We start from the raw sequence: 16874 nt of genomic DNA, 5'->3' as shown, positions 1-16874 counted from the left end.
TAGGCTTCTCCTTCCCCGGCATCTCACGAGCCACCACAAGAAGGACTTCGTTAGCTGCTAAATTTAGAACACGGCTCTTCCACAGAAAGCACAGCTGTAGGATTTCTCTCAAAAATTAATTTTAAAGTAGATCCACTTAATAACTCTAATTAGGGGGCGTTTAAGGTTATCTTCTTACAAATGAACTGGTTTTCAGAATTAATTATTTCTCCCGTTTTTGCCGGGAAGGAGGCTCCCAAGGCATTTCGGCTGATAGGTAGGTTGCTTTTCATTGAATTGAAGTCTGCTTTCCTTTTGTCTTGGATTGGATTGTGTTATTGGTTTCTCCCTTCCTACATTAAAGAGTTGGTGCAGGGTGAGAGTGGTGGGGGCAGCCCGGCAGGGTGAGGTGCTGATAAGTGTCAGCAGCCACGGAAGGCTACAGGCTACGAGAGCCTCTTCTTGGAGCTGCTCTGATGGAGGAGGTGGTCCCGACTGTAAATCACTTAACTTTTTCCTCTCTTAAATTAAAAAAAAAAATTTTTTTTTAATGTTTGTTTATTTTTGAGAGACAGGACACACGTGGGGCAAGGGCAGAGAGAGAGGAAGACACAGAATCCAAAGCAGGCTCCAGGCTTTGTGCTGTCAGCACAGAACCCGATGCAGGGCTCGAACTCACAAACCAGGAGATCATGACCTGGGCTAAAGTCGGACGCTTTACCAACTGCGCCATCCAGGCACGCCAGCCTTTTTCTCTCTTAAAGCACCATGAAGCTTCTACTTGAAACTCTTTTCCTTTAGAAAAGTGCAACCCATGGAGAGTTTACAGTTATTTTTCGTCAGCTCCTAGGGAGGCTGAGCTGCTGTCAGCTTGCCCAGGGAGTCCTTGTTAGTCCCATCAGCATTATTTGCCTTGAAGGAGGGCTTATTGCCCCTGTTTTCTAGGGTCCTCATGAACTGCAGACTTCCTGGAGGACAAAGCTACGGGGCCTCCCCCAGCTCTTGCTGGTGATCATTCATATTTAAAAAAAATTTTTTTTATGTTTATTCATTTTTGAAAGAGAGCACAAGCAGGGGTGGGGCAGGGAGAGAGGGGGACACAGAATCTGCAGCAGGCTCCAGGCTCTGAGCTGTCAGCACAGAGCCCGATGTGAGGCTTGAACTCATGAACCGCAAGATCATGACCTGAGCCAAAGTCAGATGCTCAACCAACTGAGCCACCCAGGCGCCCCAATCATTCATGTTTTTAAATCAGAATGGTGAGAACCGGTAGTCTTGGACCAACTTCCTTTCCAGAACATCTAGCAAATGACAGAAGCCCTGTGGTCTCAAGTGTCACAAAGAAATCAAACAGTCAATGCCCTTGGAATAAATAGCAAACATCATTATGAAGGACACTTTTTATAGGTCTGCTCCCTAATACCTAAGAAGGAAAGAAAACACTTTTCATTTAAGGGCAGCATACTCCCCGTTGGTAACAGAGGCTAAAGCGTTGATGCATTGCCATCTACTTGAAACTTGGGTTGGAATTTTTCCTACAGGAGTATCAGGTATGTTTCCTAGAGCTTCAGCTTTGGAATGTATTGAAGCTTGAATACTCCTTCTGAGTCAGGGTTTGTTGAGGGCCTATCGTGTGCAGAACACTGTTGGGTCCTGTGGGGGAAATGCCGGCTTATTGTCATTTGCATATCTGCACTCCACTGCCTTTCCCTTTTTGAACACAGCACATTATTCAGACTTCCCTTGACATCTGTTGAATAATAGAGTAATAAAGATCTAGTCACTGTGCTTATTAATGAAGATGATTCTGGTCGTTAAAGAGAAATCAAAAAGGTGGAACTACGCATTCTTTGCAAATCCATTCAGTTGTAAAGCTTGAAGTTTAAAGTTGCAAGGTTAGGGAAGAGATATATCTGTTTCTGGCATTTACAATGGCAGATGCAACTTTAAAACTTAGTGACAGTGAAGAGAGACTGCAGACCTAACCCGGGAAGACTGGTGACAGAATGCAGTTGATCTGTTGAAATGATGTTTGTTAACCCAGGTTTTGCATCAGTTGCCCACGTTGGGTAGTTACTAAGTCTTTTGACATAAAAGGGACAGCCTGTGCATCCCTAAGGATTCTTGCAGTCTCAAGCGGCAAAAACCCAGTTCATTCTATTTTAAGCAAAAAGGAGGGTTTGTTGGCTCATGTGTCTGAAGGATCTTGGGGCAGTGCAGGCATGGCTAGTTCCAAGGGCCTTCAGAGTGTCATCGAGAACTGTCCTCTCCTTCATCACTCAGCTCTGCCTTCATCTGGGTTGACTTCATTCTGTGCCTTACTCAGCAGCTCCAGGCTTCCATCCTCTCAGTGGAAAGAGAATGCCTTTTCCTCAGAAGTGTGGGCCAGAGCCTCATGGCTGACTCTCAGTGGACCATCTTGGGTCACTTGTCCCTCAGTAGACCAGTCATTGTGGCCATGGGATGAGATCTGCCACCTGAGTAAGCCTGGATCTTGTGCCTACCCCAGGAACTCAGGGTAGGATGGGTCCAGCTTCTCCTCAAACCTAATGCTGTAAGAGGGAGGTTTGCTTCCCCAAAGATAAATCCAATTTGCTGATGCCAGAAATAGGGAATGCACGCCAGGCAGGCGGAAACAGCAGGTGGAAATCATGAGCTACTACCCTTGCTACTCTGGGTAGAAATCTTTTAGACCCAAGCAGATTTCCAAGCTGCTCATTTGTCTTGATGGAAAGAGAAACAAAACACAGAAAAGCAGTGAGTGGGTAGGGCGTGGGCGGAGCTCAAAGCTGTTTATTAAAGGAAAGTATGATTAACTCCTCTGCTAAGTCACCGCCCCTTCAGCTCATTGCTGTTACTTGTTCACTGGGCCTTCCGTAACTGTTGCCTAACAGATAATTACTGCCTTTTCTACGGTATGATTAAGTGGAAGGGAAGACAGTAGAACACAGTAGAACTGGATCTGATGTTTGTTAGTATTTTTTTTTATCTGCTGCTTGTCCTTGAAAACCTCAACAGCCACGGAGCTGCCCTTGGAAGTCAGCGCCCCATAGATCGCGCATGATTCTTCTCAAAGGGACTCTTCATGGTCTCTAAAAAATATCATTATCGTTCATCTTCGTGACCTTGAGTAGGGGGAGGTGAGTGGGCGGAAATCTGTCCCCGTTTGAGGAAACCGGGTCCCAGAAAAGCACCTTCTCGTACAAAGTTGTTTTGTGCTTAAGTAGCAATTGGAATTGAGATGTATCCGAGCAGCTCAGTTCAAGAAACATTACGATGCTTTTGTTTTATTTTTTTTATTTTTTATTTTATTTTATTTTTTTTTAATTTTTTTTTCAACGTTTATTTATTTTTGGGAAAGAGAGAGACAGAGCATGAACGGGGGAGGGGCAGAGAGAGAGGGAGACACAGAATCCAAAACAGGCTCCAGGCTCTGAGCCATCAGCCCAGGGCCCGACGCGGGGCTCGAACTCACAGACCGCGAGATCGTGACCTGGCTGAAGTCGGACGCTTAACCGACTGCGCCACCCAGGCGCCCCTATTTTTTTTTTTAATTTTTTAAAGATTTATTTATTTTTAAGAGACAGAGAGAGACAGAGTGAGTGGGGGTGGGGCAGAGAGAGAGGGAGACAGAGAATCAGAAGCAGGCTCCAGGCTCTGAGCTGTCAGCACAGAGTCCGATGCGGGGCTCGAACCCACCAACTGTGAGATCATGACCTGTGCTGAAGTTGGACGACGAACTGATTGAGCCACCCAGGCGCCCCACTATGCTTTTGTTTTAACCCATGAACTCCCCTCCGTAGCTCATACCTTCACTTTTCCATCCAATCCCAGGGCTCTGGCTGCCTTCTCTATGATTAGCAAAAATTTTCAGCTGGAATGTTCCACTCTTTTTTAAACAACGAATGCAGGAGCCAATGGGTTATAGCATTGTTCCACCACATGCTGGTCTTATATAAAATTGCTTAAAATACGTTGAAAAAAGCTTGTCTGCTTCCATGACTGCCCAGCAAAGAATGAATCTGTAGGTTTTCACAATGCACCGGTGAAATCCCAGCTGACTCTCTTATACCAAAGTCTTTTTTGCTTCATCTAGTAAGTGCGGCCATGTGTGTTTCTTTTTTTTTTTTTCTTTTGAGAGGAAGAGAATATTGTATACACAATCCTGAGGGTACTTTCTTCCTTTGCACTGTATTGATTTGTTCTCTTGGTCATCTGTTCAGAAATACATTCATTACCTCTGGGAAATTGCAAAGATGATTACTGCAAATCTTGCCTCTTTTTCATTAAAAATAGCTTCTGTGGTTTTTCTTATAAAAGCATGCATGCTTATTGAATAAGAAAACAGATAAGCAAAAAGAAGAAAAATTAACTTTCTGGACTCAATGCCTACATTTATTCCTGTGTCTATTTTTAATTTACAAAAATGGGATCCCACCGTATATATTATTTGCAACCTGTTCGTCCAGAGTCAAGGTAGTTTTCTTTTGGTTGGCCACAGGTGGGGATGGAGGTGGCTCCACATCTGAAAGAAAGCCTGAATAAGAACTTCTTTGACTTCCTCCTCACATTCAAACAGGTAAGAGAACACTGTCAGAACAGCTAATTGATATAACAGTTATTTGATCACGAATTCACAAAACCCAGTTGGATTTCCAAGTTGAGAATTGCCTTAAAGCTCTTTAAATGTGTAAACCCCACAAAATTGTACTCACGTTTGTTACAGATAATTAAAATGTGTTGATTGTACTGAGGAAGCGGGGAGAATTAATATGCATGTGTTAACAGGAAATGTCTCTAGTTGATCAGCCTTTCTTCCTCACATCTGCTGGGTCCATTTTTGTCAGGTTACTTCTCTGCACGGCGCGCGTTCCCAAAACAGCTCAGCTTGGCGACATGGGAAACTTTCTGTGTGTTTTTTCTAGTTTAAAAAAAAAAAACAACAAAAAACCTGAGAAACCAGGCTATTTCTCTTGAGGCCACCCAAATGCTTACAAGTATGCACAGTCTGTGAGTTACTTGCTCTTCGTTGATTATTATTCCCCTCGTTTTCTGAGTGTTTATTTGGTCTCCTATAGATTCATGGCGATACAGTCCAGAACCAGCTGGTGGTCCAGGGAGTGGAGCTCCCATCCTACCTGCCCTTGTACTCACCTGCCATGGATTGGATCTTCCAGTGCATCTCCTACCATGCCCCCGAGGTAACTGCCAGGTGGCTTCAGTGTGAAGTTCACACAGGAGGAATGCTGGGGCTCCCCTCCCTTCCATTGTGTTGTCACAGCCTCTACACCATGGTGCTCGGGGATGTAAACAGGGCCCGTTGATAATGGCCACAGCAACCCCAGTGCTAGCCAGCCGTCTCAAAGGGTAGGGCTCACCATGGTGGCTGGTTCTGTGCTCAGCACTTTTCCTTGGTTGTCTCATCTAACAACTCTGGGAGGGAGGCTCACAGAGGCCAAATACCTCTGAAAGGTCACGTGCCTCAGGTCATGGTGACTGGACACCAACCCGTAGAATGTGGCTTCGGGGCCAGTGGGTTTCATTGCTTCTTCACTAAACTTCATGCCCCCCTTTCATGTTTACAGTAATCTAAGAAGTTGGTAGAACAGGTAACAGTTGCCCCGTTTTACAGAGGGAAAGTGAAACTCAGGTAATTGCATTTATAAGATTTTTTTCCTGTTCCTTCTTTTTTTTGGTCTAATCGAAGTAGCGTTAGGAATTCAAGTACAATCAGAATACTAGCAGAAATATTCTTTTTCTTACCCGAGACTGAGAAGTAGAATACCAGTTCTACTTGGCCTGGTAACTGTGGTAGATGAAGCTACTTCAGCAGATGGTTCAGAATTTAGTCTGTGGGGAGAAGGAAGAAGGGGTCTTGCTACTAAACACGGATACGTAGTGGAGAGCAAAATTCAAGTATACCTCCCTTTTCCTGGAAGCTGCAAATACCTTGACAGCCATAAAGAAAGAGATAAAAGAATATGACTTTGACTAAACAATCCCTCTTAAAGAATATTGCAGAGTGGGGGTGCCTGGGTGGCACATTCAGTTAATAAGCATCCCACTTCGGCTCAGGTCATGATCTCACAGTTTGTGGGTTCAAGCCCACATCAGGCTCTGTGCTGATAGCTCAGCTGGAGCCTGCTTCAGATTCTAGGTCTCCCTCTCTCTCTGCCCATCCCCTGCTCATGCTCTGTTTTTCTCTCTAAAAAATAAATAAAAACATTACAAAAAGGGGGAGGTTATCATGTAGGGGAGCCTGGGTGGTGGCTTGGTCTCTTGGTTTCGGCTGAGGTCATGATTTCACGGTTTTGTGGATTCAAGCATGGAGCCTGCTTGGGATTCTCTCTCTCCCTCTCTCTCTGCCCCTCCCCTGCTGGCACTCTATCTCTCTCTCTCTCTCTCTCTCTCTCTCAAAATAATCAGTTTTTTAAAAATGGGCTTAAAGTTTCAATTAAGCAAGATGAATAAGCTCTAGAGATCTGTACAACACTGTACCTGTAGTTAACGATACTGTATCACACACTTAAAAAATGTGTTAAGAGGTAGATGTCACGTTAATGCTCTTACAACGGTAAAATTAAATGTAAGGGGTGCTTGTGTGGCTCAGTCGGTTAAGCTTCTGACTCTTGATTTCGGCTCAGGTCACGATCTCATGGTTTTCTGGGTTCAAGCCCTGCGTTAGGCTCCGTGCTGAACTTGGAATCTGCTTGGGATATTCTCTCTCTCTCTCTCTCTCTCTCTTTCTGTCTCTCTCTCTCTGTCTCTCCACCCCTCCTTTGCCCCTCCCCCACTCATACTGTCTCTCTCTCAAACAGTAAACTTAAAAAAAAAAAAGAATAGCACGTAGAAATAATTGGACAAGTGCGTAAAGACACAGGCATGCACACGTACGTCCAGGTGTATGGGTTCGTGGTGGCACAGCATTGGAAGCTGTCATCACAAGGGATTGGTTAGATTTGGGGATCCATGTAGGTTCAATGGGATGTTGCAGGGCCTATTTAAAACGATGGAAGACCATGATGAAGATCTGTACATAATGATGTAAGGGTGTTCGCAATAACCGGTGTGTTCAACAAGGAGGCTACGTGCCTTGCTGTGTGTATTCTAAGTGGTAGCATGGCCCGGTGTTCACGTTGGGCCCTGGAGTCGGGGTGCCTGGGTCTTAATCTCAGCTCCATTGCTTCCAGCTGTCAGGACAGAACAGTCAAGTCACTTGTCCCTACCTAACCGCTCTGAGTCTTTTTTTTTTCATCTTTGAAACGGAAGCGTTAATTCCTGTTTTTTGGGGTTTTTTGCACAAATCGAATAGGACAATCGATTTGCGTTGCTTGGTGGAGTCCCCCACTCGTAGCACTGGAGTGTTTGTTGTGTTTTCAGGACTGTGGACATGATTTTTATATCTGTATGAGAGAACTGGGGAGGGGGGGATGTCAAAATAGCACCGGAAGGTGAGATTTTGTATTGCCTTAACTTCCTTTTCTTGGCCTATCTGTATTTTCTAACTTTTTCAACCAAATATAATGCATTACTTCCATTTCAATTTTCCTGAATCCTGAAGTATGAGGAGAAAAAAAGGGGCATCTTAAATTTCAGGTGACTTTTTTCCCATTAAGTTGATTTTAAATCAAGTCAATATGTATGGAAGATTGAAAATTTGCTGGTCGATCTCTTTGATCTTCGGGTGTCTCAGCAGCCACACGGTGGCCCAGGCTCCTGGGAAGAGGTACCGCAAGCCTGACTAGAAAGAGAGGCGCCCCACCTGTTCAGTTGAGTGACTAAAGCCTGTGAGCAGGCCTGATGGGTTTGAAAATTTGAAAATGGGAACACTGTTTTTTTTTTCCTCCTTATTTTAACAAAAAGGACAAATCGGATTAAAACAAAGGGTACATGTCATAAGGCATTCTTCCTTTTATTTTAAGCACCAGTAATCTCAAAGGATGGCGGAAGCTGGGAACACAGCTTTCCCAGGGAGTAAAACTCTAGGAAATCATTACTGTGCCAGAAGAAGTGATTAAAAAAATTAGGTCACCCGAATAATAATAAACTCTGATTCTTCGGGCACTTAAATACGGGACTTGCAGCATCACGTTAAAAAAATGTTAATCATTTTCAAAATGCAGAAGAATCCATGTCATTGTGGAAGGTGGTGTTGAAAATGGGTGTGTCTCATGCCTAAAAACTCTGAGTGGCTGGGATGTGTCATTTGGGACATTAGGCCATGCCTCCCAAACAGGGGGTTGTCAGTTTGGCCGAAAATACACAGGGCAGGCAGTAAGATAGGGGACAGGAGAAATGGCTTCAGCCATGAATATCTACCATATGAAATTTCAGATTGACATTGAAATCCAAAAAAAAAAAAAAAAAAAAAAAAAATCAGTCATTATTTAGAAAGACTTTTTTGTTGTTTGAAGACAGGATCCCTGCCCCCCATACAACTGAAATAATATTATAGTAAGTAAAAAAAATGGACTTATGCCCTCAATTTCAGGCACATTCTGCATGGAAAAAAGTAACTATCTCTTAAGATCTGTTTTTGGGCAGTGAAAACAAATCCCTTGGTAAGCTTTTCATCATTTTCAGTAGCTTTTCGTTTGCCAGAGAGGTGGTATGGGAGGTGTAGAAGGAGAAAGTTCTGGTCCCTGACATGAGTGGTGGGTCTTGTCTGACGGGGAATCCATGTGGTCCCTTGCTAAGCTGTGCAGTGCGGTTTGTAAATGTTGGATGAATGAAGAGGAAAGTGCATCTTTAGAGGCCGGACAGGCAGTTGGGCAGTGCTGGGTTCAGATTATGGCTGTGTTGCCTTGGGCTCCTTGATCTCTTTGTGCCTCAGTTTTACGAGCTGTAAAATGGGGCCAATGCTAGAACCTTCCCTGAAGGGCTGTCATGAAGTGACCGTGATAATACACATTGGTGCGTGGCCAAGAGATAGGGACACCAGGCAAAGCAGGCGGCTGCCATCCTTATGTTTGGTCTCTGCGGGACTCACTGAGGCAGATGGGGGTCTGGGCTGACCTGCAGGTCAGGAAACAAGTAGGGGGCGGGTTCAGGGAGTAAAGGAAGGGCCCAGGGAAGGAACTGTACACGTAGAGGCAGGTAAGAGGCATATTAAGGAAACCAGCATTACTGGAGAACAGGGAGAAACTGGGCTGGCTGGATGTGGACCGGGTTACAGAGTCGGCGAACATGGTGTGGTGGAGATCAGGCAGAGCTTGAAGAACTTCCATCAGGAGGACGATGGGAAACAAGCAACACTCGAACCTCAGACTGGCAGGTGCAGACCAGGTGGATGAGAGAAAGAAGAAGGGTTGGTAAGCCGCAGAATGGGAAGGAGAAGATTTCTGTAATCAGAAAACCTTAATAAAAATACATATACTGGAAAGAATTTGGAAAAGACAGGTGAAAAGGAGAAAAAGAGCCACCTAAAATCCTGCCGTGTTAACATTTTGATATGTTTCCGTACTCCTATTTCTCTGTCCGCTCCGGTTCTTGCTCTGTGTTTTTGTTTTAGAGGTAAGGATTTTGTGTGCGTAATTTTGTGGTGCTTTTCCCTCACTTCACATCAGAACAAATACCTGTTGTTAAGTTCTGTGACCCTCAGTCATGTCAGGAGGTGTTCAGAGTCGAATTTGTTGGATGTGAGGAGTGGAGGTGGGAAGTGAGTCAGAGATGCTAAGCCCTGGAGCCCTTCACATAATCACCTCTTCCTGAGGCTCTCTGGGTGCCAGGCCCTGCGTTAGTTCCATTGCCTGGTCTGCCTTCCTCATGCTCGGCTTCCCGAGGCTAGGTTTTGTTGTTATCCCTGTGATACAGATGAGGCCCCCCGAGGCTTACAACTTGCTAAGGTCACACCACTAGAAACAGTCAAAGTCATGTAGCCATTTTATCGGTAACTCTGAACCCAGGAGATCTCTCAACTCCTAAACTCTTTCTAGAAACTGCTGTTAATGGCTATACCTGAGGAGGGATTTAAAGGCCCTAACAAACTGACCCATGGGACTGTTACCTAATGGGCATACTACGAGTTGCCCTGTAAATTCTCTAACACGTGATGCGGCTGGCGGTGCACATGTAGCACTAGCCTTGGCCATTGCTGACTTCTGCCGAAGCGTATAGGCGTATCACTTTCATTCTTTTGAATTAGGAAAAAATTGCCAGTGAAAGAGAAATAATATGAGAAATTAAAATTTTCTCCTTGTAATGTGTGGGGTATAGGATTTCTTTTTATTCACTTTGAAATACTTTCTTTGAGACTTGGACTGGCGGGGGAAGGGACATAAGATCAGTTTATGATTTTGCCCACCCATTACATGTTTGCTTCGTTCAGAGAAATAAGGAAAATAGGATACGTATATATTCAATCTATATATATTTTTTAATGAAGCAGTACTTGTAAACACTGGTTGGAAGGTTATGTAGCAAAAGCAGAAATACAAATCTGGGAGCACTCTTAGCTGCATGAGAGTTGCTCTCAATTTAGAAAGCTTTTAGAAACACGGTATTGGTCCAACTTCTTTTGCGTTTCCTGTACTTTTGAAGTAGGTAAATGACCCTCATCTGGAGATGACATTAAAAATCCAATAGTTAAATAAGATGGTGGTTATATAAACTCATATATATTAATGAATTGTCACAAAGATCTCCCCTTTCCCCGCAATAAAGCGTGAACAGAAAACCTGGTGGAATAGTCTAGTTAATGGTATTCTACCAACGTCAATTTCCTGGCTTTGATAATGCAATTGTAGTTAAGTAAGATGTCACCATTGTGGAGAGCTGGGAAACAGTTACCCAGGACCTCTGTTATTCTTACAATTTCTTCTGAGTCTGTAATTGGTTCAGAATAAAAAAACTTTGAAAGTGTATCAGCAACAATCGGAACAATAATGTTCTATGTGTGGTAGGGATTCCTCAGCCGTTAAGAATAAGGTAGATGTGTGTACTGACATGGGAAGAGGGAGGCCCATGCTAGATTCTTGAGTAAAAAAAGCAACTTGTGACCCCAGTGTGTACAAGATTATTCGTTTTTATAAAACAAAAAATCCCAAGCTGGGATTTTACAAAAAAAGCTATATATTCACAGGGTATAGACAAAGGTCTAGAAAGATATCCACCATACTGTTGACACTGGTGATTTCCTAGGAAGCAGGAGTTAGGAAGGAAAGCATTCACATTTTACTTACTATAAGGTGGTATGGTTTAAACTTTTTTTTCCATAATCATTTCTTATTATAGTGTTTTTTGTGTTTTTTTAAGTTTATTTGGAGAGAGAGAGTGGGAGCAGGGAAGGAGCAGAAAGAGACAGGGAGAGAGAATCCCAAGCAGACTCCGTACTCTCAGTGTGGAGCCCGACCCCGGGGCTGAATCTCACGACTGTGAGATCATGACCTGAGCCGAAATCCAGAGTTGGACGTTTAACCGACTGAGCCACCCAGGTGGCCCCAATTTTTATAGTTTTTATGAAAAAACGAATATACAAATAAATGTAGGGGCCTTCTGAGTCTCCTGTGTCCTCTAAGTTCTGATGTGTGTGTACAAGCTAATATGCTGAGCTGCACATTTTCATGGTTTATCCCAGCCAATAGGCTTGTTTCGATCTCAGTCTGGTTTGAGCTATTGTTCCTCTTGTTCTTGCCAAAGATAATCAATCCTGTCACTTCTCAGAAGAAATGTATAACCTCTAACCGACCTGCCTGAGATCTATATCATTTGGCTCCGTGGGCACTTGTGGGCATTTTCTATATTCCTATATTATCACAGAGCTTTTAAAAATTTTTAAGTTACATTTTTGGATACATTTGTAATGCATTTGTATCCTGTGAAAAAGAGAACTTTTGACGCACTTGTCTTAATGGCCAGGATGTTTTGTCCATATGTTGGCATTTGCCCTAATTCATCTTGTCAAAGGTAGTGGGCCAAGAGCTCGCGTGCGTGCACATGGGTGTGTAAGAGAATAAGCCACATGAGGGCATGGTTTTCTGATTTCCTCACTGCCTTGTCCCCAGTGCCTAGAATACTACTTAGTGTCTTAAAGTTTCTCCATAAGTAGGTATTGAATGTGTGATCATTTTTGTGTGTTGGGCAGTATCAGTCTGATAATCCTGTAGAATCTCTCTTTCTCAATCTTTTCCAGAAACCACTTTGATATTGGTCTCCAAGAATGACTTTTCAAGCATAAATATCCCACGAGAGGGTTAGGGAAGCCACTTGTGACATTGGCAACTTTATCATCAGCTAAGATGCTTCTGACTATAAGAAACAAACACCTAACTGGCCCTACAAAAATAATTCAGTGTGTTCTCTGACACAACAGGTAAAGGCCGTGGGCGAGGCAGGTTCTGTCCATCATCCTCAGATAGCAAAGTGGCTGCAGCCATTACAGTCATCACATCCAGACATGGCAGCATCCAGAGGCAGAAAGATGAGGAGCCTTCAGTTCCTTGGGTTCCTGTTTAAGAACAAGGAAACCTTTTCTCATGCGTCAGTTGTATAAATCCCCCATTAGCAAAGGGAATGAGACCACTGTGATAGGTTTGGATCTGTGTTCATTTGCTCAGGCTACGTTTTAATCCCTTCTGACTGTTATAACAAAATACCACAACTGAGTGACTGATAAGTAACAGGTATTTCCCACGGTTCTAAAGCTGGGAAGTGCAAGATCAAGATACCAACAGATTTGGTGTCTGGTGAAGGTCTGCTTCCTGGTTCGTAGATGGCTGCCTTTGCTATGCCTTCATGTGGCACAAGGGAGCTTTCTTGGGCCACTTTTATAAGGGAATTAATCCCATTTGTAAGAGCTCCACCCTCATGACCTGATCACCTCTTAATATCCTCGCCTTGGGAGTTGGGTGGTCATTCAGACCATAGTACGTTGCCCTAACAGACTGGATGGCTTAAACAAAAAAAATATTTTCTCGGGGCACCTGGGTGGCTCAGTTGGTTGAGCATACAGCTTTGGCTCAGGTCATGATCTCTGGTTGGTGGGTTCGAGCCCCGCTTTGGGCTCCGTGCTGACAGCTCAGAACCCGGAGCCTGCTTCAGATTCTGTGTCTCCCTCTCTTTCTGCCTCTGTGTTGCTCGCAGTCTCTCTCTCTCTCTCTCAAATAAATAAACATTAAAAAAAATTTTTGTTAATGTGTGGAAAATTTATTTTCTCACAGTCCTGGAGGCTAGAAGTCCAAGATCAAAGTGCTGGCAGTGTTGGTTTTTCATGAGGCTTGCACTGCCTTCTCACTGTGTCCTCACATGGTTGTTTCTCTGTGCGTGTGTGTTCCTGGTGTCTCTTCCTCTTAAAGAGACACCAGTCCTATTGGATTAGGGCCCCACACTTTGGACCTTATTTCTCATTACGTCTTTAAAATCCCTACCTCTAAATGCAACCACGTTGGGCTTTAAGGCTTCAACATAAGAATTTGGAGGGGACCTAATTCAGTCCATAACAGCACCCAGCCTGCTATTTGTGGTGCAGAGACAGAAACCTGAATGAAATCAGGGTTCTGGGGTACAGCCAGTATCTCCATCATCAGCTTTTACCTTAATTATTCAGGCAACACTAGGACACAAAGGGACACATCTGGAAGGGGTGCAGTTGCACTAAAGAAAACTGGGGGCCAGAATCCTACAAATCTCATTACCACCACTTACTAGGAAGTGACTTAAAGTCAAAGTATCTGAGCTGGGACTTTCTCTTCTGTGAAGTGGGAATGACTTAGGCGGGCCTCCCAAGGATACTGTGAAGCGTAAACAAGAAAAGGCAGCAGTGGTGCTTAGCTGGGAGCCTGGTGAGCACTCTTTCTCCTTAGTTCTACTGTTGACCTTGTCTGTGCCATTCAAAACCTTACCCAAACCACTGACCTAAAGGATACCTCTTCCATTGATTTTTTTTTTTTTTTTTTTTAAAGAACAAGAGCTCTTTGATTAGAAGTACGTAATTGTCTTAAGATAGCTCTAAAGCCATTAACAGTATTCCAGTGAGTAAAACATTTACTTCCTTTTGGAGGAAATATATGCCTCAAAATTCGTTGGGAGGAAAAGTGATGAGGTTAGCCTTTGGTGCCAGGCTGCCTGGGTCACGTCTGGCCCGCAGTAGCTCCGTGTGTCACCTTGGTCCAAGCGGGCCACTCACTGTTACATGGCTCGGTCTCTCACCTGTGCAGTGGCAGAATAGAGAGCCTGCCTCCTGGCTGGTTGTGAGAGGGGGGATCATGAATGCGGAGTGCATCTCACCATGGACAGTGGGCGCTAGCAAATTCTCAGTGAAATGGGAAGGACCTGGAGGGGGACGGTGCATCACAGGAGAGGTGGGGAGTCAAGAAACTTCCATTCTCATTGGTGTCTAGGGTTCAGGAGACCCCTCACCATCCTGGGGTAATCTTGCACGTGTGATGGTAGCACTTGGGTCCTCTGGCAAAGGGGGAGGAGACCCAGGCTTCACCAAGTCAGGTGACTGGTCCAAGGCCCCATTGTTGGTAGTTGGTGAGACTGGATTTGAGCCCAAGTGTGCCTGATGCCCTAGGGCATCAGGGCCTGAGGTCTTACCCCTGATGTTTAGTGCCATACAGTTGAACTCCTCCCTGCCCCTGACTCCCTATCTTTGCCAGACTCAGAGTTCTGGAAATGGGCATGTGGCTACATCTGTTTTAGAGTATTACTTTGGAGATGTCTTTGTGAGAAATGTCATTTCAGATTCTCCAAGTTCATGGCTTTCATTATTATTTTTAATTAGGCACTGCTAACTGAGATGATGGAGAGATGCAAGAAACTAGGAAACAAGTAAGTATTTTTAAATTCATAAAGCATGGTTTGGAAATGGAAGTCATTTGTTTTTGTTGTGTTTTGTTTTGGTTTGGTTTTTGAGCTTGGCATGCTCACGTGGGCAAGAGGGTCAGCAGAGCGCCAGGATGGCACAGAGGTCAGGAAACTGGAGTCTGATCGCCTTCCTGTGCCTGGCTCTACTCTTTCTCAGCTTTGTGAACTTGGGTCACTTACTTGAGTTCTCTGCCTCAGTCTCCTCATCTGTAAAATGGGTTTCATAATAGTCCTTTCCCCATGGGGCTGTGGTAAGTGGAAGGGTTGAGATAAATTCCATCTTCCTGTCTTCCAGGCACAAGAGGTTTCCCCTCTCTTTTCCCTTCTGTGGTAGATGTCCCTAAGTCACATGTCCCTAGGTCCCAGAACAGTGCTTTTTGTAAGAGATGAGGGTATATATTTGCAGCTTGGATCAATATTATTACTTGATGTTTAGTTTTATTAGTGCACCATGCTCATTTTGCATCTGTTTAAATGGATGTGATTGCTTGCTGTCCGTCAATCCAGCTAGCCGATTCAACATTTATTGAGTTCCAAATAAGTACAGAACACTGTGTTAGTCTCTAGAGGTTGCCTTTTTACTCCAGCCTTTTAAAATTCTTTTCCAGCCTTACCTTTAAAGAGCTTTCATTCATCCTTCCCAGCAACATATGTGCTTAAAATTAAAGCACCTTTCATTAAGAGGAAGTTCTTCTGACATGGGGCACTTGGGTCTTGCAGCGCCTTGCTGTTGAATTCCGTGATGTCCGCTTTCCGGGCCGAGTTCATCGCCACGAGGTCCATGGATTTCATTGGCATGATTAAAGAGTGTGATGAGTCGGGTTTTCCCAAGGTAGGCTCTTGACCAGATGCTCAGTGGGAGAACAGATAGGCACTGTTTACCCGACAGCTCTCGAGGGAGAGGGTCCTGTGTGGGGGTTCTTGGGCCAACAGAGAAAACAGGCATTGTTTCCGAAGAACATGCTGGAAGGTGAGTTAGTGATTGGGATTGTTAGACACATGTAAGTTGCTGCCAGTGTCTATTGAACTAAGTCTATTGAATTAGCTCGCTGTGAAGTATTTAGGAAAGGCTTGGGCTTCCATTTTTTAAAAATGTATTTTCACTCATGATTTATAAAAAGCTCTGTCCACAAGAATGTTGTGTCTCATGAATCAGAGCAGTGCACAGAGCCAGCTCTTTGTTTTGAGTGTATCTAACTTGCATGTAGGGCTGCGGTAGAACTTCAGGAAGATGTTGGAAGATTAGCCATGAGACGAGCTAAGGGTTACAGCCTTTTTTTTCTCTAAGCCTCAAGGTGCTCTGATTTAAAATCTCCAGTATTGCAATGGTTTGCTATTCTTTTTTTTTTTTTTTTTTTTAAGCATCTTCTTTTTCGCTCACTGGGGTTAAACTTAGCCTTGGCTGACCCTCCTGAGGGTGATCGACTCCAGATTCTCAATGAAGCTTGGAAAGTTATCACTAAGTTGAAGAATCCACAGGTAGGTGACCATTCAGACCTCAGATAGACTGCCTTTTGTCCAAGTCTGGCAGTAAATTCTTGGTTTAAAAAAAAAAAAAAAGATATTTTCACTAATCCTACGTCTGGGTTTTTATTTTAAGAAATAATACTATTTTTAAAAAAATTTTTTTAATGTTTATTTACTTGGAGAGAGACAGACCGTGAGCTGAGGGGGTGGAAGGGAGGGGGCAGAGAGAGAGAGAGACACAGAATCTGAAGCAGGTTCCAGGCTCTGAGCTGTCATCACAGAGCCTGACATGGGGCTTGAACCGACGAACCATGAGATCATGACCTGAGCCAAAGTCAGACCCTTAACCGACTGAGCCACACAGGTGCCCCAAGAAATGATACTATTTTTTTTTTTTTAAATGTTATTCTATTTTTTTTTTTTTTTTTTTTTAAATTTTTTTTTTTTTTCAACGTTTATTTATTTTTGGGACAGAGAGAGACAGAGCATGAACAGGGGAGGGGCAGAGAGAGAGGGAGACACAGAATCGGAAACAGGCTCCAGGCTCTGAGCCATCAGCCCAGGGCCCGACGCGGGGCTCGAACCCACGGACCGCGAGATCGTGACCTGGCTGAAGTCGGACG

At 44.1% G+C, this 16874-nt stretch overlaps 1 protein-coding gene across 2 annotated transcripts in view; it reads left to right on the top strand.

The window, feature by feature from the left end:
- Positions 1–16874, top strand: part of VPS35L (VPS35 endosomal protein sorting factor like) — a 118424-nt gene that overhangs the window by 48540 nt on the left and 53010 nt on the right. For both annotated transcript variants that reach the window (XR_015245701.1, XM_086692934.1), the window contains exons 13-17: positions 4481–4558; positions 5058–5180; positions 14702–14748; positions 15505–15616; positions 16147–16263. Coding sequence is in view for 1 of the 2 variants with exons in the window: in XM_086692934.1 (XP_086549060.1) it covers positions 4481–4558; positions 5058–5180; positions 14702–14748; positions 15505–15616; positions 16147–16263 (477 nt within the window). In the remaining variant the exon portion in view is untranslated. The remainder of the gene's footprint in view (positions 1–4480; positions 4559–5057; positions 5181–14701; positions 14749–15504; positions 15617–16146; positions 16264–16874) is intronic.

The sequence above is a fragment of the Puma concolor genome, chromosome E3, assembly GCF_028749965.1.
Source record: "Puma concolor isolate L17-30 chromosome E3, mPumCon1.1.hap2, whole genome shotgun sequence".
Taxonomy (NCBI): Eukaryota; Metazoa; Chordata; class Mammalia; order Carnivora; family Felidae; genus Puma; species Puma concolor.
The sequence above is the reverse complement of the archived record's forward strand: the minus strand, read 5'-3'. Positions and strand labels throughout refer to the sequence as shown.